The sequence below is a fragment of the Nicotiana tabacum genome, chromosome 1 (assembly GCF_000715075.1).
Source record: "Nicotiana tabacum cultivar K326 chromosome 1, ASM71507v2, whole genome shotgun sequence".
NCBI lineage: Eukaryota > Viridiplantae > Streptophyta > Magnoliopsida > Solanales > Solanaceae > Nicotiana > Nicotiana tabacum.
Window position 1 is genome coordinate 60,129,364 of NC_134080.1, and position 17,357 is coordinate 60,146,720.

The 17,357-nt window shown below is 40.6% G+C and overlaps 1 protein-coding gene across 1 annotated transcript; it reads left to right on the top strand.

Annotated features, from left to right (window-relative positions):
- Positions 1-16,477: 16,477 nt before the first annotated feature.
- LOC142162783 (uncharacterized) lies at positions 16,478-16,924 on the top strand. The gene has a single exon (XM_075219542.1). It carries the CDS (start codon positions 16,478-16,480, stop codon positions 16,922-16,924), a length of 447 nt encoding a protein of 148 aa, XP_075075643.1.
- The last annotated feature ends 433 nt before the right edge of the window (positions 16,925-17,357 follow it).

Sequence of the window (17,357 nt, forward strand, 5' to 3'; positions counted from 1 at the left end):
CTTGGTTGCGATTTTAGAAATTCTTGAAGTTTATTTTGATCTGCATGCGTTTTGGCGTCCGATTCGTGCTTTTGGAGGTTATTTTGATGATTTGATTGCACGGGCAAGTTTGGGTTGTGTTTCTGGACGTGGGTGCATGGTTGGTTGGAGATTCGGGGCATCGGGTGAGTTTCGAATTGGTTTCGGAATGATTTTTCATGATTTTGAGTGTTGGTACTGGTGTCATCGCATTTCCGATGTTTTTGTCGCAAATGCGACTATCGCAATTGTGAAGCAACCTCGCATTTGCGAAGCTGAGCTGCTGGCAGGGACTCGCATTTGTGAAGCCTGTTGACTTCGCATTTGCGGACTCAGTATCACATTTGTGATAAAGGCCTAGACTGAGATAGTTCGCTTTTGCGACCAACTGGTCGCTTCTGCAAAGGACCTATGTTCACATTTGCGACCTTTTTGCTCGCATTTGCGAAGGCAACGGAGAATTTCAAAACTTCACTTTTGTGATGAGTTGTTCGCATTTGCGGGATTTGCATTTATGAATCCCATGTCGCAAATGCGACATCTGCAGCATGCATATAACTGAGAATTCCGAGACTTAGCTTCGATTTGTTATATTTTGAACCGTAACTTCGATAGGAGGCGATTTTGTGAAGGGATTTTCATACCAAATTATTGGGTAAGTATCTCTAATTAATTCTCCATTATATTTCATGATTATATATAAGATTTAACATCAAATTCATTAGAATCTAGGAAAAAATTTGGGGATTTTGTCAAAACCTTGAAAAATAAAAATTTGGGATATGAGAGTTGACTAGGACTCAGATTTGGAAATAAACTACGTATATGGACTCGTGAGGCTATGGGTAATCAAGACCTACCCTTGGACCCGGGTTTTGACCGGGCGGGCTCGGGGGTTGACTTTTGTTGACTTTTTAGAAATTGTATAAAAATCATAGCTTTATTAATTGAAAATATTTTCTCTTGTATTGTGTGATGTATTTAAGTCGTATTTGACTAGACTGAGCTAAGGGGAGGTGAATTTGTAAAGAAAAAAATTAAATTGAGTATTGAGTTATCCGAATTGAGGTAAGTGTCTTGCTTAACTTTGGTGAGGGAATTTTTCCTACTATTTGACATTGATTGCTACATAGAGGGCGATACATATATGAGGTGACGAGCATATATGCATGTGCCATGTTTAATCATGCTCAGTGGTAAATTATGTTATAATTGTGTTTTGTAGAACTACATGACCTTCTTGCTTCATGTTTTACCTAACTCCTAAATCACTAAAATATGGAATTGAATGTTACGAACTAAAGTGTAGTTATTTATAACTTGATTAAAATTGGACGGAATTTTGATAAACATTGATGTATCAAATTCGGACACCATTATGCTTAATCACTAATACATTACTACGGCCAGTATTCTTGAGATACTAGATTTTATGTTTCGTGCTATAGATCATTCTTAAGATTTGTTGAAATACTTGAACAATAAATCCCTTGAGGTATTATTGAACTATTGTTGGCTTGAAAGTCGTGATTGAAGTTTCATTTGGAATATTCATTTAAACACTATCCTTGACGTTATTTATGCTTCCTGCCTTGTTTGTCATTGATATACATATGCTTGGTAAGGAAGAGTGTAAAGACGAAAGGTGATGCCGTGCCATTGTACATACATTATCATGTGAGGGAGAGTGTAAAATACGAATGGTGATGTCGTGCCATATTATTTGAGAGTAAAAGCACGAAGGGTGATGTCGTGCCATATTACTGAGAATAAAAGCACGAAGGGTGATGTCGTGCCGTGTTATGTGAGTGTAAAGAACGAAGGGTGATGCCATGCCATATCATTGAGAGTAAAAGTACGAAGGGTGATGTCGCACCATATTATCAGAGTGTAAAGCACGAAGGGTGATGTCGTGCTATTTCATTTATATTGTTATGCTTTTATATTATCGCGAGATCATGGCATGGTGGGTGTTTCTGTGCAGGCGAGGATGAGGGACCTATATTAGGTTGTGATATCTGTTTTCCGTGTATACGTTCATGTCTTTACCTTGAGTTGTTAATGTCGTAATTATAGATCTGATATGATTTGTTGTTGTTGTTATTTCAATGATCTCTATCTCAATTGTTAATGTATTGTTCATACCTTCTATTTGCTTAACTTACAAATACCATGCCAATTTTCTGTTGTTATAATTACACTCATGTCGTATCTATTCTGTTGCACTTTAGTACAAGCCTTCTACCATGCTAGTCATTCATGCCTCTACTTGTTAACTTGTAAAGATCATGTGTTCTTATATTATTATGCGCGTACCTAAGCCTCCACTATACTAGTTGGTTGAAGTTGATATTCCATGTCTCCTATTTGCTGTCATTATTCATATGCCTTCTGCCTAGTCTATTTATGTTGCCCATATATATATCCTCGTTCATTATTTCTACTTGCGTATTTCCTACTTTGTAATTTTTGTTATCGGTATTTCTGTCATCCGGTTGGTACTGTTATACGTATATTAGGTGAGGATGAGATAAAAATACGAAGGATATTGCCGTGTAATTGACTTGATATCTAAGTACGTTCCTCATGCTACAAAAGTTAACAAGTGATTGTCGTGGTTCATTGGTTTTCATTCTATGGGAAAGGTTGGACGAGGTATTGGAAGTAGCTAAATTGTGATATTTGTTAGCACTCAATTATTGTTTTGTATATTCGTTTCATGTATTCCTTTCTGTTATATCGTAGTATAGTTCTATTGCTGGTTTTTTGTGTAGGTTTTATCAGTTAGTATCTTTTAACTAAAAAGCCTCGTCACTTCTTCGACGAGGTTAGACAAGATACTTACTGGGTACATGGGGTCGGTTGTACACATATTACACTTCTGCACCTTGCGTGCAGATTTTTGGAGCGGGGCTGCTGGTGATGTCGGGAGATGACTCTGAAGATGTTCGTGCATTCCGGATATACCTGCCACTTGTCCTTATTAGCTTTAGATTCTGCTAATCTGTTTATGTAACTTTCAAATAGATCGTGTATTTATTTGTATCAGCCTTCTAAATTCCAAGTCTTAGAAGCTTATGATTTGTACTACCAATTCTTGGGTTAAATTATAAATGTTCAGATAATTCTTCACTATTTTCCCTATAATCTCATTTGGATTGTATTGACTGTTAGTTGGTTTACCAGCGGATCGAGTTAGGTGCCATCACAACTAGGGATTTTTGGGTCGTGACAAAGGAATGTACAGAACTGACAACTAAGAGCATGCTTGAAAAGTCACTTAAGAATTGGATTTTGGGTGTAATTGCACTGTTTGACATTGTTTGTTTGGCCAAATAATTACGTAGTCAACATGAAACTGGGTGTAATTAAGAGAGTATAATTACACTCTCCAAATTTCAAGGGGAGATAAGAATTATTGGTAATTATACTGTGTAAATACAAGTAATGTAACTTTTCTAAATTTATTTATTTTTCTTTTTTCAACTATATTAATTACTAGTTTTTTATGATGTTTATTTTTCGATGCTCTTATTCTTATTTTTTTTAACCTTCCGACGTGTTAGTTATGGTGTGCTTCCATATAATTTTACAACTTCTCATATTTTGTTTTTTCCTTTTTTTTTCTTTTTTTTTTCTTAGTTATTAAACACAATTTGGTATACTATCTTTGTTTGCTATTCATTAAGAAAAAATACCTTCTAAGTTATTTATATTTGATTATTTGAAAAGTCCAACAAATCATAGTTGAGACTTTTATTAATTTTTAAGTTAATATATTATTTATTTGAAAGATAGTCAAGATATTAGTTATTAATTTATAATTATTTAATAATTTTATTTTTTTAAAATATAGTTAAATACCTGATTATAAATAATACATAGTATTTCTGATATATGCATGTATTTATCACACATTAATGAGTTAGTACAAAAATTAAATTATTATTATAATTTTAATTAATTAATTTAAGTAATAATATTATTTATCTGGAAGATACTTACTAATTTTAAGATATATTTATTAATTTATAATTATTGAATGTATTTCGACAGGTTAATATGAAAAAAGTTTATTTAACTATATAATTATACTTGTCCAATCAAACATGACGATGAGAATATACTGTAACTACGTTCTAACAAACAAACAGGTTATTGTAATCACTATATTATGTACTCCCTCAGATCCACTCTAATTAATTTTTTTTTACCTTTTTTTTGTGGTTCATAATATTTGATTTTTTCAAATATCAAGAAGGAATTAAGTACTTCTTTTTTTCAAAGTTGCCCCTGAATTAAAGAACCTAGGAATATTTGCTATATTTTTAATGAACAAATTAAGGCTAATATGGTCAATTTGATTGTTAATTAATGTTAAAAGATGAATTTCTTTATATGTGTGAAAATATCTAAAAATCAATTAAAGTGGATCGAAGAAAATATTAATTACTAGAGTATGTAACTGCTTTCCTAATAATTACACAATCAGATAATTACACGTGGCTTTCCGAACCGCCCCTAAATGAAAATAGAGAGAGTAATTGATAAGGAACGAGTATATTCATTTTTCATATACGATATCAGGTGGTAGAATTCAGGGGGAAAAAATTACTTTTTTTAAAAATCTAATTAAGCCGTTAGGTGGCGTAGTCCTTTTATATCATCATACAAAAAAATATACAGGGGAGCAGGGGGAACATATACCAAACCCCCTTCAAGGTTTATTCACCAAAAAATCCCTCCAACCAAAAAAAAAAAAAATTACAAATGTTGGAGTAACTTCTTTCCTACATATACCTTGTGATCTTCCTGTTAGAGCCTTCCCCCAAACATCCTTAATGCTTTCGAAACCATGTCCCATAATTATTAGTTCTTATTGAGATGAGATTGTATTTATCCTTCTTTGTATTCATTTTGTATTTTGTTAGGAGATAGTTAGTTAGTTGATTAGTTAATACAGCTGGCATGTCACGACCCGGATTTCCCACCCTTGTGAGTCGTGATAGCGCGTACTAATGAGAGCTAGGCAAGCCAACCCTTAACTACCTTTTTCATTAACAAATTACCTTTTTTTTTTCAATTACCAACTATAATATGAAAACAGCGGAATTAAATAAATAAGCGAAAGTTAACAATTTTTATAACTCAAGACTACGTCTATTACAACTTTCAAAACCTCAATACCTAAAACCTGGTGTCACAGTGTCACAGACTGTCTAAGAGTCACTACAAACAAGGCCTGAAGAAAATACAATAAACTGTTTCTGAACGAAAGAAAATGAAACAGAGAATAGAGATAGAGGGAGACGCCAGGGCCCGCGAACGCCTGCAGGTCTACCTTGAGTCTCCGGGTGGACTGAAGGAAGCTCTCCAACTACTGTCCATAAGCTGCTCCGGGATCTGCACACAGTGCAGAGTGTAGTATCAGCAAAACCGACCCATGTGCTAGTAAGTGTCTAGCCTAACCTCGGCGAAGTAGTGACGAGGCTAGGACCAGACTACCAAATAAACCTGTGCAATTTATTTATATACAATGGAAAGGAAAATACAGAGATAACTAGTAAATGTAGGAAGGGGAAACATGTTGTGGGGGGGAATAATAGTTCTGAATAGAAAGCATCAAGTAAGGAAAGTAACCACATAACTATAATATCAACAAGGAAGCAAAAATCAACAATTTGCACGGCATCACCCTTTGTGCTTTTACTCTCGTTCTCACCAAATCAATCATATAATACCAATGTGCACGGCATCACCCTTCGTGCTTTTACTCTCGTCCTTACCAAACAATATTTTATAACAAAAGTGTGCACGGCATCACCCTTCGTGCTTTTACTCTCTTTCCTCACCATATAGTCAATGATAATCGGTACGGAATGGTACATCGTATGACACATCATCACCCTTTGTGCTTTACACTATTTCCTCACAATAGCAAATAATGCACGACATCACCCTTCGTGCTTTAACAATCTTCCTCACCCAAACAACAATCACAAACAAAAGGGCAAGGGAGTAAACAAATAATAATAGAAATTCTGGCAAGGGAAATAATTAACAAAGTAACAAACATCCCGACAAGGGAGCAATTTAATAACTCTTTCTCTTTCTTTCACTTTTAGTTCTTAACTCACTTTACCACTTGAGACAACGCTCAAAGGGTTCAATCATTTCATATACTTTCACACTTTGTAATATAACTCGAGCCAATACTCCTCGAAGTTCAAAGGTCACAATTTCTTTCACAAGCTTTTCACAACATATAGAAATCATCACAAGGCATGAAAAACACAACAAAATCAGGATATTCACAATGTAAAGACTCACGGTCATGCTAGACACCAACGTAAAGATACTCGTCACCATGCCTATACGTCGTACTCAACAATTATCACATAGCAAATAAGACTCAATTCTTAATCCCTCAAGCTAAGGTTAGACCAAACACTTACCTCAAACTTCCACGGTTAATTCAATCCTCAATTACCGCTTTTCCTCTCGAATTCGGCTCCAAATCGATTGTATTTATACATAAATGACTTCATAACATCAATAAATGCTATACAATTCGAATCCAATGCCTAATTATAGCTTCCCAAGTATTCTTCCCAAAATCCCAAAAATCGGCACTAGGCCCGCTTGGTCAAAATACGAGGTTCGGACCAAAATTAAATCACCCATTCATCCACGAGCCCGAATATATAATTTGTTTTCAAATCTGAATCCAAAACGAGGTCTAAATCAAGAAAAATCAAAAAGCTCTAACTCTACCCAAATCCCTAATTTTTCTACCCTTAATCATATGTTTTAGGCCTAGAAATTCATTAGATGTTGAGGAAAATGGAAGAAAACGAGTTGGACATTACTTACCCAAGACGTTTTGGTGAAAACGTGTTTCAAGGATCGTCTTGGAGCTTTGGAGAAGAAGAAGTTTTGTAAAATTTCGAGAAATCCCGTTTGCATTCTATTTTTGAAACTTAAAATAACTGGGTGATTTAAAGCTACGCGTTCGCGACAGACCTTTCGCGTTCGCGATGGGTCAGGCCTTTTGGCCTTCTCATTCGCGACAAGGGGCTCGCGATCGCGAAGCTACAACTTCTCGATCCCTCGCGTCCGCGAAGCTACAATTTCTCGATCCCTCGCGTCCGCGTACAAATGAACGCGTTCGCGATGAACAAATTGGGTGGCCCTCCCCTGAACCCTACGCGTTCGCGAATGTAGGGCCGCGTTCGCTAAGGGTTTCCCCCCTCAGCTTCGCGTTCGCATCCCAAAGCTCGCGATGAAGAAACTAGGCACCTGGGATCTTTGCCTTACACGTTCGCGAGTGGGACCACGCGAACGCGAAGAACAAATTCCTCGTGCACTAACTGCAGAAAACCTGCAACTTTTACAAGGCTAAAACCATTCCGAAACACCTCTGAAACACTCCCGAGCCCTCGGGGCTCCTAACCAAACACATGTACTAACTCAACAACATCATACGAACTTATCCGTGAGATCAAATCACCTAAATAACCTCAAAAACAATGAATCAAACCTTAAAATCAAGATTTTTTCCAAATTTTTTATCAAGTTTCAAATTTAGGATTTCAAGTCCGAAACACGTCAAACGACGTCCAATTTTAACCAAACTTTACAGGAAGGACTTAAAACATATATAAGATTTGTACCAGGCACCGGAACTAAAATACGGGCCCGATACCATCGTTTTCTAATAAAATTTCATTTCCAATTTTCTTAAACATTTTTCAGAAAACAATTTTTACTTAAAAATTCTTCTCTCTGGCTTGGGACCTCGGAATTCGATTCCGGGCATACGTCCACGTCCCATATTTTCCTACTGACCCTCCAGGACCGTCAAATCACCAGTCAAGGTCCGTTTACCCAAAATGTTTACCGAAGTCAAATGTATTCCCTTTAGACTCAAAACTTAGCATTTTTCACAAAATTTCATATTTAAGCTTTCCGGCTACGCGCTCGGACTGTGCATGCAAATCGAGGCGATTCTAAATGAGGTTTTCAAGGCCTTGGAAGCACAGAATGAATAAGAAAACATGTGATGATCCTTTGGGTCGTCACATTCTCCACCTCTAAAACAACCATTCGTCCTCGAACGGACAGAAGAAGGAAGTACCTGAGTCGGGGAATAGATAAGGATAACGGCTCCGCATATCAGACTCAGACTCCCAGGTCGATGCTTCAGGAGGCTGACCTCTCCACTAAACACGAACAGAAGGGAAACTCTTGGATCTCAACTGACGAACCTGCCGGTCTAGAATAACTACCAGCTCCTCCTCATAGGACAAGTCCTTGTCCAACTGGACAGTGCTGAAATCTAACATGTGGGATGGATCGCCGTGATACCTTCGAAGCATGGACACATGGAACACTGGATGCATGGCTGATAAGCTCAGCGGTAATGCAAGTCTATAATCCACCTCTCCCACTCGATCAAGAATCTCAAACTGACCAATGAACCTAGGGCTAAGCTTGTCATTCATCCCAAATCTCATCACGCCCTTCATAGGCGACACTCGGAGCAATACCCGCTTGCCAACCATAAAAGCCACATCTCGAACCTTACGATCTGCATAGCTCTTTTACCTAGACTGAGCTATATGAAGCCTATCCTGAATGATACTGACCTTGTCCAAGACCTCCTGAACCAGATTCGTACCCAACAACCGAGCCTCTCCCGACTCAAACCATCCAACCGGAGATTGACACCGCCTACCATATAAAGCCTCACAAGGAGCCATCTGGATACTCGACTGGTAGCTGTTGTCGTAGGCAAACTCTGCTAAAGGCAAGAACTGATCCCACGAACCTCCAAAGTCAATAACACTAGCTCAGAGCATATCCTCCAATATCTGAATAGTCCACTCAGACTGCCCGCCCGTTTGAGGATGAAATGTTGTACTCAACTCAACCTGGGTGCCCAACTCTCGCTGAACTGCTCTTCAGAAACGTGAAGTAAACTACATACCTCGGTTCGAAATGATAGATACCGGCACACCATGAAGGTGAACAATCTCCCGGATATAGATCTAAGCTAACCTCTCGGATGAATAGGAGACTGCCACATAAATGAAATGCGCTGACTTGGTCAGCCTATCAACAATGACCCAAACTGTGTCGAACTTCTTCCGAGTCAGCGGAAGTCCAGTAACGAAGTCCATAGTGATCCGCTCCCACTTCCACTCGGGAAGCTCAATCCTCTAAAACAATTCACCAGGCCTCTGATGCTCATACTTAACTTGATGACAATTCAAACACCGAGCCACATGTGCAACAATATCCTTCTTCATTCTACGCCACCAATAATGCTGCCGCAAATCCTGATACATCTTCGCGACGCCCGGATGGATAGAGTACCGTGAACTATGGGCCTCCTATAAAATCAACTCCCGAAGCCCATCCATATTAGGCACACAAACTCGACCCTGCAATCTCAAAACTCCATCAGTATCTAAGGTAACCTGCTTGGCACCTCCACACTGCACCGTGTCTCTAAGGACACACAAATGGGGATCATCAAACTGCCGATCACGGATACGCTCCAATAACGAAGAACGAGCGACCGTGCAAGCTAATACTCGACTAGGCTAAGAAATATCCAACCTCACAAATCGATTGGCCAAAGCCTAAACCTGTGGGCAAAACTAACACCGGTGTCGTAGTCAGAGCTGTCTTGAGCCTCTGAAAGCTCACCTCACACTCATCCGACCATCTGAATTGGGCACCCTTCTGGGTCAACCTGGTCATCAGGGCTGCGATAGATGAGAAACCCCCATGAACCGACGATAGTAGCCTACCAATCCTAAGAAACTCCGAATCTCTGTAGCTGATGCTGGTCTAGGCCAGTTCTTGACTGCCTCAATCTTCTTCGAGTCAACCTGAATACCCTCTGCTAATATGACATGACCCAGGAATGCAACTGAACTCAACCAGAACTCACACTTCGAGAACTTCGCATATAGCTGACTATCCTTCAGAGTCTGAAAAACCACTCTGAGATGCTGCTTGTGCTCTTCCTGGCTGCGGGAATATATCAGAATATCATCAATGAAGACTATCACGAACGACTCCAAATAAGGCCTGAACACTCGGTTCATAAAATCAATAAAAGCTGCTGCGGCATTTGTCAACCTGAATGACATAACCAAGAACTCATAATGCCCGTACCGAGTGCGGAATGCTGTCTTAGGGACATCGGATGCCCTAATCCTCAACTGATGGTAGCCAGATCTCAAGTCAATCTTTGAAAATACCTTGACACCCTGAAGCTGATCGAATAAATCATCAATCCTCGGTAGTGGATACTTATTCTTGATGGTTAACTTGTTCAACTGTCGGTAACCAATGCACATTCTCATCGAACCATCCTTTTTCTTAACGAATAACACTAGCGCACCCCAAGGCGAAACACTGGGTCTAATGAAACCCTTCTCAAGAAAGTCCTGCAACTGCTCCTTCAACTCTTTCAACTCAAGCGGGGCCATATGGTATGGCGGGATAGAAATGGGCTGGGTGCCCGGGGCCAAATCAATGCAAAAGTCAATATCCCTATCGGTTGGCATACCCGACATGTATGAAGGGAAAACATCAGGAAACTCACGAACAACGGGCACAGAATCAATAGAAGGGACCTCAGCACTAGAATCACGAACATATGTCAAATAGGCCAAACACCCCTTCTTGACCATACACCGAGCCTTCACATAAGAAATAACACTACGGGTAGAATGACCAGGTGTCCCTCTCCACTCTAAATGGGGAAAATCCGGTAAGTCTAAGGTCACAGTCTTGGCATGACAGTCCAAGATAGCGTGGTAAGGTGATAACCAGTCCATCCTCAATATAACATCGAAATTGACCATGTCTAGAAGCAATAAATCCACGCGAGTTTCAAGACCCCCAATCACCACAATACAAGAATGATGGACTTGATTGACCATAATCGAATCACCCACCGGTGTAGACACATAAATAGGAATACTCAATGAATCACTAGGCATGACCAGGTACGGTGCAAAATAAGATGACACATACGAATATGTAGATCTTAGATCAAATAGCACTGAAGCATCTCTATCACAAACCAGAATGGTACCTGTAATGAATGCATCTAAAGCCTCAGCCTCGGGCCTAGCTGGAAGGGCGTAACATCGGGGTTGGGCCCTACCACCCTGAACTACCTCTCTGGGACGGCCTGCTGCTGGCTGGCCTCCACCTCTGGCGGCCTGAGCTCCACCTCTAGGACCTCTACCTCCACCTCTAGCACCTCTACCCCCACCTCTAACTGGCTGGGCGGGCTGTGGAACACCTTGTGCATATACCATAGCACGAGAACCCTGATGTTGAGAGCTACCCGGTGCTCGAAGGCAAAATCTAGAAATATGACCCGGATCACCACAAGTGTAACAAGCCCTCGGCTGCTGAGACTGCTGGCCCTGTCGACCTGAATGACCACTTCGGAAACTCTGAAGCGGCGGTGCACTGATAGGACATAGTGGTGCACTGTAAGGCTGCTGATCCAAATAGTGTGTCTGAGAACCGCAACCACCTGAAGTACCATGTGAGACCTGGAGAGCTGACTGAAAGGGCCTAGGAGGATGGCCTCTACCATATGAATCTCTACCTCCAGACGAGGTACCACTAAATCTACCTGAATGACGGGGCCGCTTATCCGACCCATGACCACCTCCCTGTAACAGAACCATCTCAACTTTGTGGGCCACATTGGCCGCCTCCTGAAAGGTGATCTCACTCCCAGCCTCCTTGGCCATCTGAACATGAATCAGCTGAATAAGACCATCAATAAACCTCCTCACCCTTTCTCTCTCGGTGGGAAGTATGACAAGTGCATGGCGAGCTAGATCGATGAACTTGGTCTTATACTGGGTGACCGTCATAGAACCCTACTAAAGACGCTCAAACTGTCTCTGATAGGCCTCTCTTTGAGTAATAGGGAGAAACTTCTCCAGGAACAACACTGTAAACTGCTCCCATGTCAAAGATGGCGACCCGGCTGGCCTGGGTAAGCAATAATCCCTCCACCAAGTCTTGGCGGATCCCGACAGACGAAAGGTAGCAAAATCAACTCCATTGGTCTCAATGATCCCATGTTCTGAAGAACCTCATGACAACTATCCAGATAATCCTGGGGATCCTCAATAGATGCACCACTGAATGTAGAAGTGAAGAGCTTGGTAAACCTATCCAGCCTCCACAAATCATCGGCGGACATAGCCGCTCCATCGTCGGTCTGAGCTACTCCACCCGGCTAGCTCCAGCTGGCTAAACTACTGGAATCTTAATCTGGGGAGCTACCTGCTCCGAAGTGCGAGTAGCAGGAGTCTGAGCCCCTCTTCCAGATTGAGAAGTGGCTGGTGCTATAAGAAGCAAACCTGCTCGGGTGACACTCTTCATGAGACCCACTAATCGGACCAGAGCATCCTGAAAAACTGGGGTGGCAATGAACCCCTCTGGGACCTGAGCTGGGCCCACCAGAACTGCTGAGGCCGGAACCTCCTCCTCAAAATCAATCTGAGGCTCCGCCACTGGTGCAACTGCTCGGGGCTGAGCTCTGCCCTTACCTCAGCCTCTAGCATGGCCTCGGCCTTTCCCTTTGCCCCTAGTGAATGCTACTGCTGGGGGCTCGGGCTGCTGAGTGGTAGATGAGGAAGCGCGTGTTCTCGCCATCTGCGAAAGAATAGAGTATAAATCCAATTAGCATTGAGAAATAAGTCCGCACGACAAGAAAGAAGAAATGTGAAATTTTTCCTAACTCTGTAGCCTCTGGGGATAAATACGGACGTCTCCATACCGATCCCTCAGACTCTCCTAAGCTTGTCTGTGAACTGTGAGACCTATGTAACCTAGAGCTCTGATACCAACTTGTCAAGACCCGGATTTCCTACCCTCGGGAGTCATGATGGGGCCTACTAATGAGAGTTAGGCAAGCCAACCCTTAACTACCTTTTTCATTAATAAATTACATTTTTTTCAATTACCAGCGATAACATGAAAATAGCAGAACTAAATAAATAAGCAGAAGTTGACAATTTTTATAACTCAAGACTACGTCTATTACAACTTTCAAAACCTCAATACCCAAAACCTGGTGTCACAGTGTCACAGACTGTCTAAGAGTCACTACAAACAAGGCCTGAAGAAAATACAATAAACTATTTCTGAACGAAAGAAAATGAAACAGGGAATAGAGAAAGAGGGAGACGCCAGGGCCCGCGAACGCCTGCATGTCTACCTTGGGTCTCCGGGTGGACTGAAGGAAGCCCTCCAACTAATGTCTGTAAGCTGCTCCAGGATTTGCACACAGTGCAGAGTATAGTATCAGCACAACCGACCCCATGTGCTGGTAAGTGTTTAGCCTAACCTCGACGAAGTAGTGATGAGGCTAGGACCAGACTACCAAATAAACCTGTGCAATTTATTTATATACAACGGAAAGGAAAATACAGAGATAACAAGTAAATGTGGGAAGGGGAAACATGCTATGGGGGGAATAACGGTTCCGAATAGAAAGTATCAAGTAAGGAAAGTAACCACATAACTAGAATATCATCAAGAATTAGAACTCAACAATTTGCACGGCATCACCCTTCGTGCTTTTACTCTCATCCTCACCAAATCAATCATATAATAACAATGTGCATGACATCACCCTTCGTGCTTTTACTCTCGTCCTCACCAAAAAATATTTTATAACAAAAGTGTCCACGATATCACCCTTCATGCTTTTACTCTCTTTCCACACCATATAGTCAATGATAATCGGTACGTAATGGTACATCGTACGACATGGCATCATCCTTCGTTCTTTACTCTCTTTCCTCACCATATAGTCAATTATAATCGGTACGGAATGCTACATTGTACGGCACGACATCACCCTTCATGCTTTACACTCTTTCCTCACAATAGCAAACAATGCACAACATCACCCTCGTGCTTTAACACTCTTCCTCACTTAAACAATAATCACAAACAAAGGGGCAAGGGAGTAAACAAATAATAATAGAAATCCCGGCAAGAGAAATTTAATAACTCTTTCTCTTTCTTTCACTTTTACTTCTTAACTCACTTTACCACTTGAGCCAATGCTCCAAAGGGTCCAATCATTTCATATAGTTTCACACTTTGTAATATAACTCGAGCCAATACTCCTCGAAGTTCAAAGGTCACAATTTCTTTCACAAGCTTTTCACAACATATAGAAATCATCACAAGGCATGAAAAACACAACAAAATTAGGATATTTACAATGTAAAGACTCATGTTCATGCTAGACACCAACGTATAGATACTCATCACCATGCCTATACGTCGTACTCAACAATTACCCCATAGCAAATAGGACTCAATTCCTAATCCATCAAGCTAAGATTAGACCAAACACTTACCTCAAACTTCCACGACTAATTCAATCCTCAATTACCGCTTTTTCTCTCGAATTCGGCTCCAAATCAATTGTATCTATACACAAATGACTTCATAACATCAATAAATACTAAACAATTCGAATCCAATGTCTAATTATAGCTTCCCAAGTATTCTACCCAAAATCCCAAAAATTGACCCCGGGCCCACTTAGTCAAAACATGAGGTTCGGACTAAAATCAAATCACCCATTCATCGATGAGCCCGAATATATAATTTATTTTCAAATCTGACCCCAAAATGAGGTCTAAATCAAGAAAAATCGAAAAGCCCTAACTCTACCCAAATCCCTAATTTTTCTACCCTTAATCATATGTTTTAGGCCTAGAAATTCATTAGATGTTGAGGAAAATGGAAGAAAACGAGTTGGACATTACTTACCCAAGAGGTTTTGGTGAAAAAGTGCTTCAAGGATCGTCTTGGAGCTTTGGAGAAGAAGAAGTTTTGTAAAATTTTGAGAAATCCCGTTTGCATTCTGTTTTTAAAACTTAAAATAACTGGGCGATTTAAAGCTACGCGTTCGCGACAGACCTCTCGTGTTCGTGATGGGTCAGGCCTTTTGGCCTTCGCGTTTGCGTCAAGGGGCTCGCGATCGCGAAGCTACAGCTTCTCGAGCCCTCGCATCCGCGTGCAAACGAATGCATTCGCGATGAACAAATTGGGTGGCCCTCCCCTGAACCCTACACGTTCGCGAATGTAGGGCCGCGTTCGCGAAGGGTTTCCCCCCTCAGCTTCGCATTCGCGTCCCAAAGCTTGCGTTCATGATGATGAAACTGGGAACCTGTGATCTTTGCCTTACACTTTCGCGAGTGGGACCACGCGAACGCGAAGAACAAATTCCCTGTGCACTGACTGCAGAAAACCTGCAACTTTTACAAGACTAAAACCATTCCGAAACACTCCCGAGCCCTCGGGGCTCCTAACCAAACATATGTACTAACTCAACAACATCATACGAACTTATCCGTGTGATTAACTCGCCTAAATAACCTCAAAAACAATGAATCAAACCTCAAAATCAAGAATTTTTCCAAAAACTTCATCAAGTTTCAAATTTAGGATTTCAAGTCTGAAACACGTCAAACGACGTCCAATTTTAACCAAAATTTACAGGAAGGACTTAAAACATATATAAGACTTGTACCGAGCACCAGAACAAAAATACGAGCCCGATACCATCGTTTTCTAATCAAATTTCATTTCCAATTTTCTTAAACATTTTTAGAAAATAATTTTTACTTGAAAATTTATTTCTCGGGCTTAGGACCTCGAAATTCGATTCCGGGCATACGTCCACATCCCATATTTTCCTACAGACCCTCCGGAACCGTCAAATTACAGGTCCGGGTCCATTTACCCGAAATGTTAATCGAAGTCAAATTTATTCCCTTTAGACTCAAAACTTAGCATTTTTTACAAAATTTCATATTTAAGCTTTTTGGCTACGCGCCCGGACTGTGCACCCAAATCGAGGTGACTCTAAATGAGGTTTTCAAGGCCTAGGAAGTACAGAATGGATAAGAAAACAGGCGATGACCCTTTGGGTCGTCACATGGCAGTAATTAGTGGTTAAGATGCACAGTTGTCAATCATGTGTACATATAGTGCTGTACAGTTCTCATTTTCTGTTAAGCTTCATTCTTCAAACAAAAGAGCTCTTCTTCTGCTCTCGTCTTTCTCTTCTTTTCAGAAGCTTCGAGATTCAGCCATTGGAGCTGAAGTTGAGCTTCACTGAGCTCATTCTAATTGCAGTGTTATCATGGTATCAGAGCGAGGTTAATCCTCCTAAAATCGCGAGGTTAATCCTCATCACATCTTCTCTTTCATTTACTGATTCTCTCTTCCCTTTCCCTTTTCTGTTTTTGACCTAATATGATCGATTTGCCCTAAATTTGATCAATTTTTCGATTTTGGTTAACCTACCACGTAGAGATCTAAGATTTTTGGTTCCGATCATTTTTGCCCTATCAAATTCAACTAATTCAGTACTCTAATGGCTGTCACTGATCAACAAGATGCGAATTTTGCTAATACGAGTGTCGCGATACCTCCGAGCACGGGAATTGATCCAAGTGATCCTCTGAATCTGCGCCCATCTGATAATCCTGGTGCAATGCATGTGTCTATCCCATTTGATGGGATAGGGTATAGATCCTGGACACATAGTGTTCTTCGTAGATTATCCATAAAGAACAAATTAGGCTTTGTCAGTGGGGAATACAAACAACCAAATCCACAATCCCCAAACTATAGGCAGTGGGAACGATGTGGCAACATGGTAACTTTGTGGATTCTAAACTCTCTTTCCAAAGAGATTGCGGATAGTGTGGAATATGTGAGTGATGCTGTTGAATTATGGAAGGAGCTGGAGGATCGCGAACAAACCAATGGAGCTAGATTGTATCAAGTTCAGAAAGAAATCGATGATCTCTCTCAATGAGTCCTTGACATCATTGACTATTATACTAAGCTGAAAAAGTTGTGGGAAGAATTAAATACTCTGAACAAAAGGACTCGGTGTAGTTGTGTTTGTAGTTGTGGGGCAAAGGAAAGCATGTACAAGGCTGAACAAGATAGAAGATTGATACAGTTTCTCATGGGACTCAATGAAGTGCATACTGTAGTTCGAGGAAGTATCCTTATGATAAATCTACTGCCCATAATGGCCCAAGCCTTTTCTTTACTTGTCCAGGATGAAAAGCAAAGGGAAATTAAACCAAATAATCAATTTTCAATTGAGTCCACCTCTTTGAATGTGAACAATGCAGGACCGAGTCCTTTTAGAACCAATTTCTCACCAAGCTACAATTACTCTGGAAATAATAGAGGTCGTCCTATGTGTGATTTTTGCAAGAGGCCAGGCCATACTTGGG

Excerpts from the sequence above, each read along its gene's own strand:
- LOC142162783 (XM_075219542.1), top strand. The coding sequence starts at position 16,478 with ATGGCTGTCACTGATCAACAAGATGCGAATTTTGCTAATACGAGTGTC.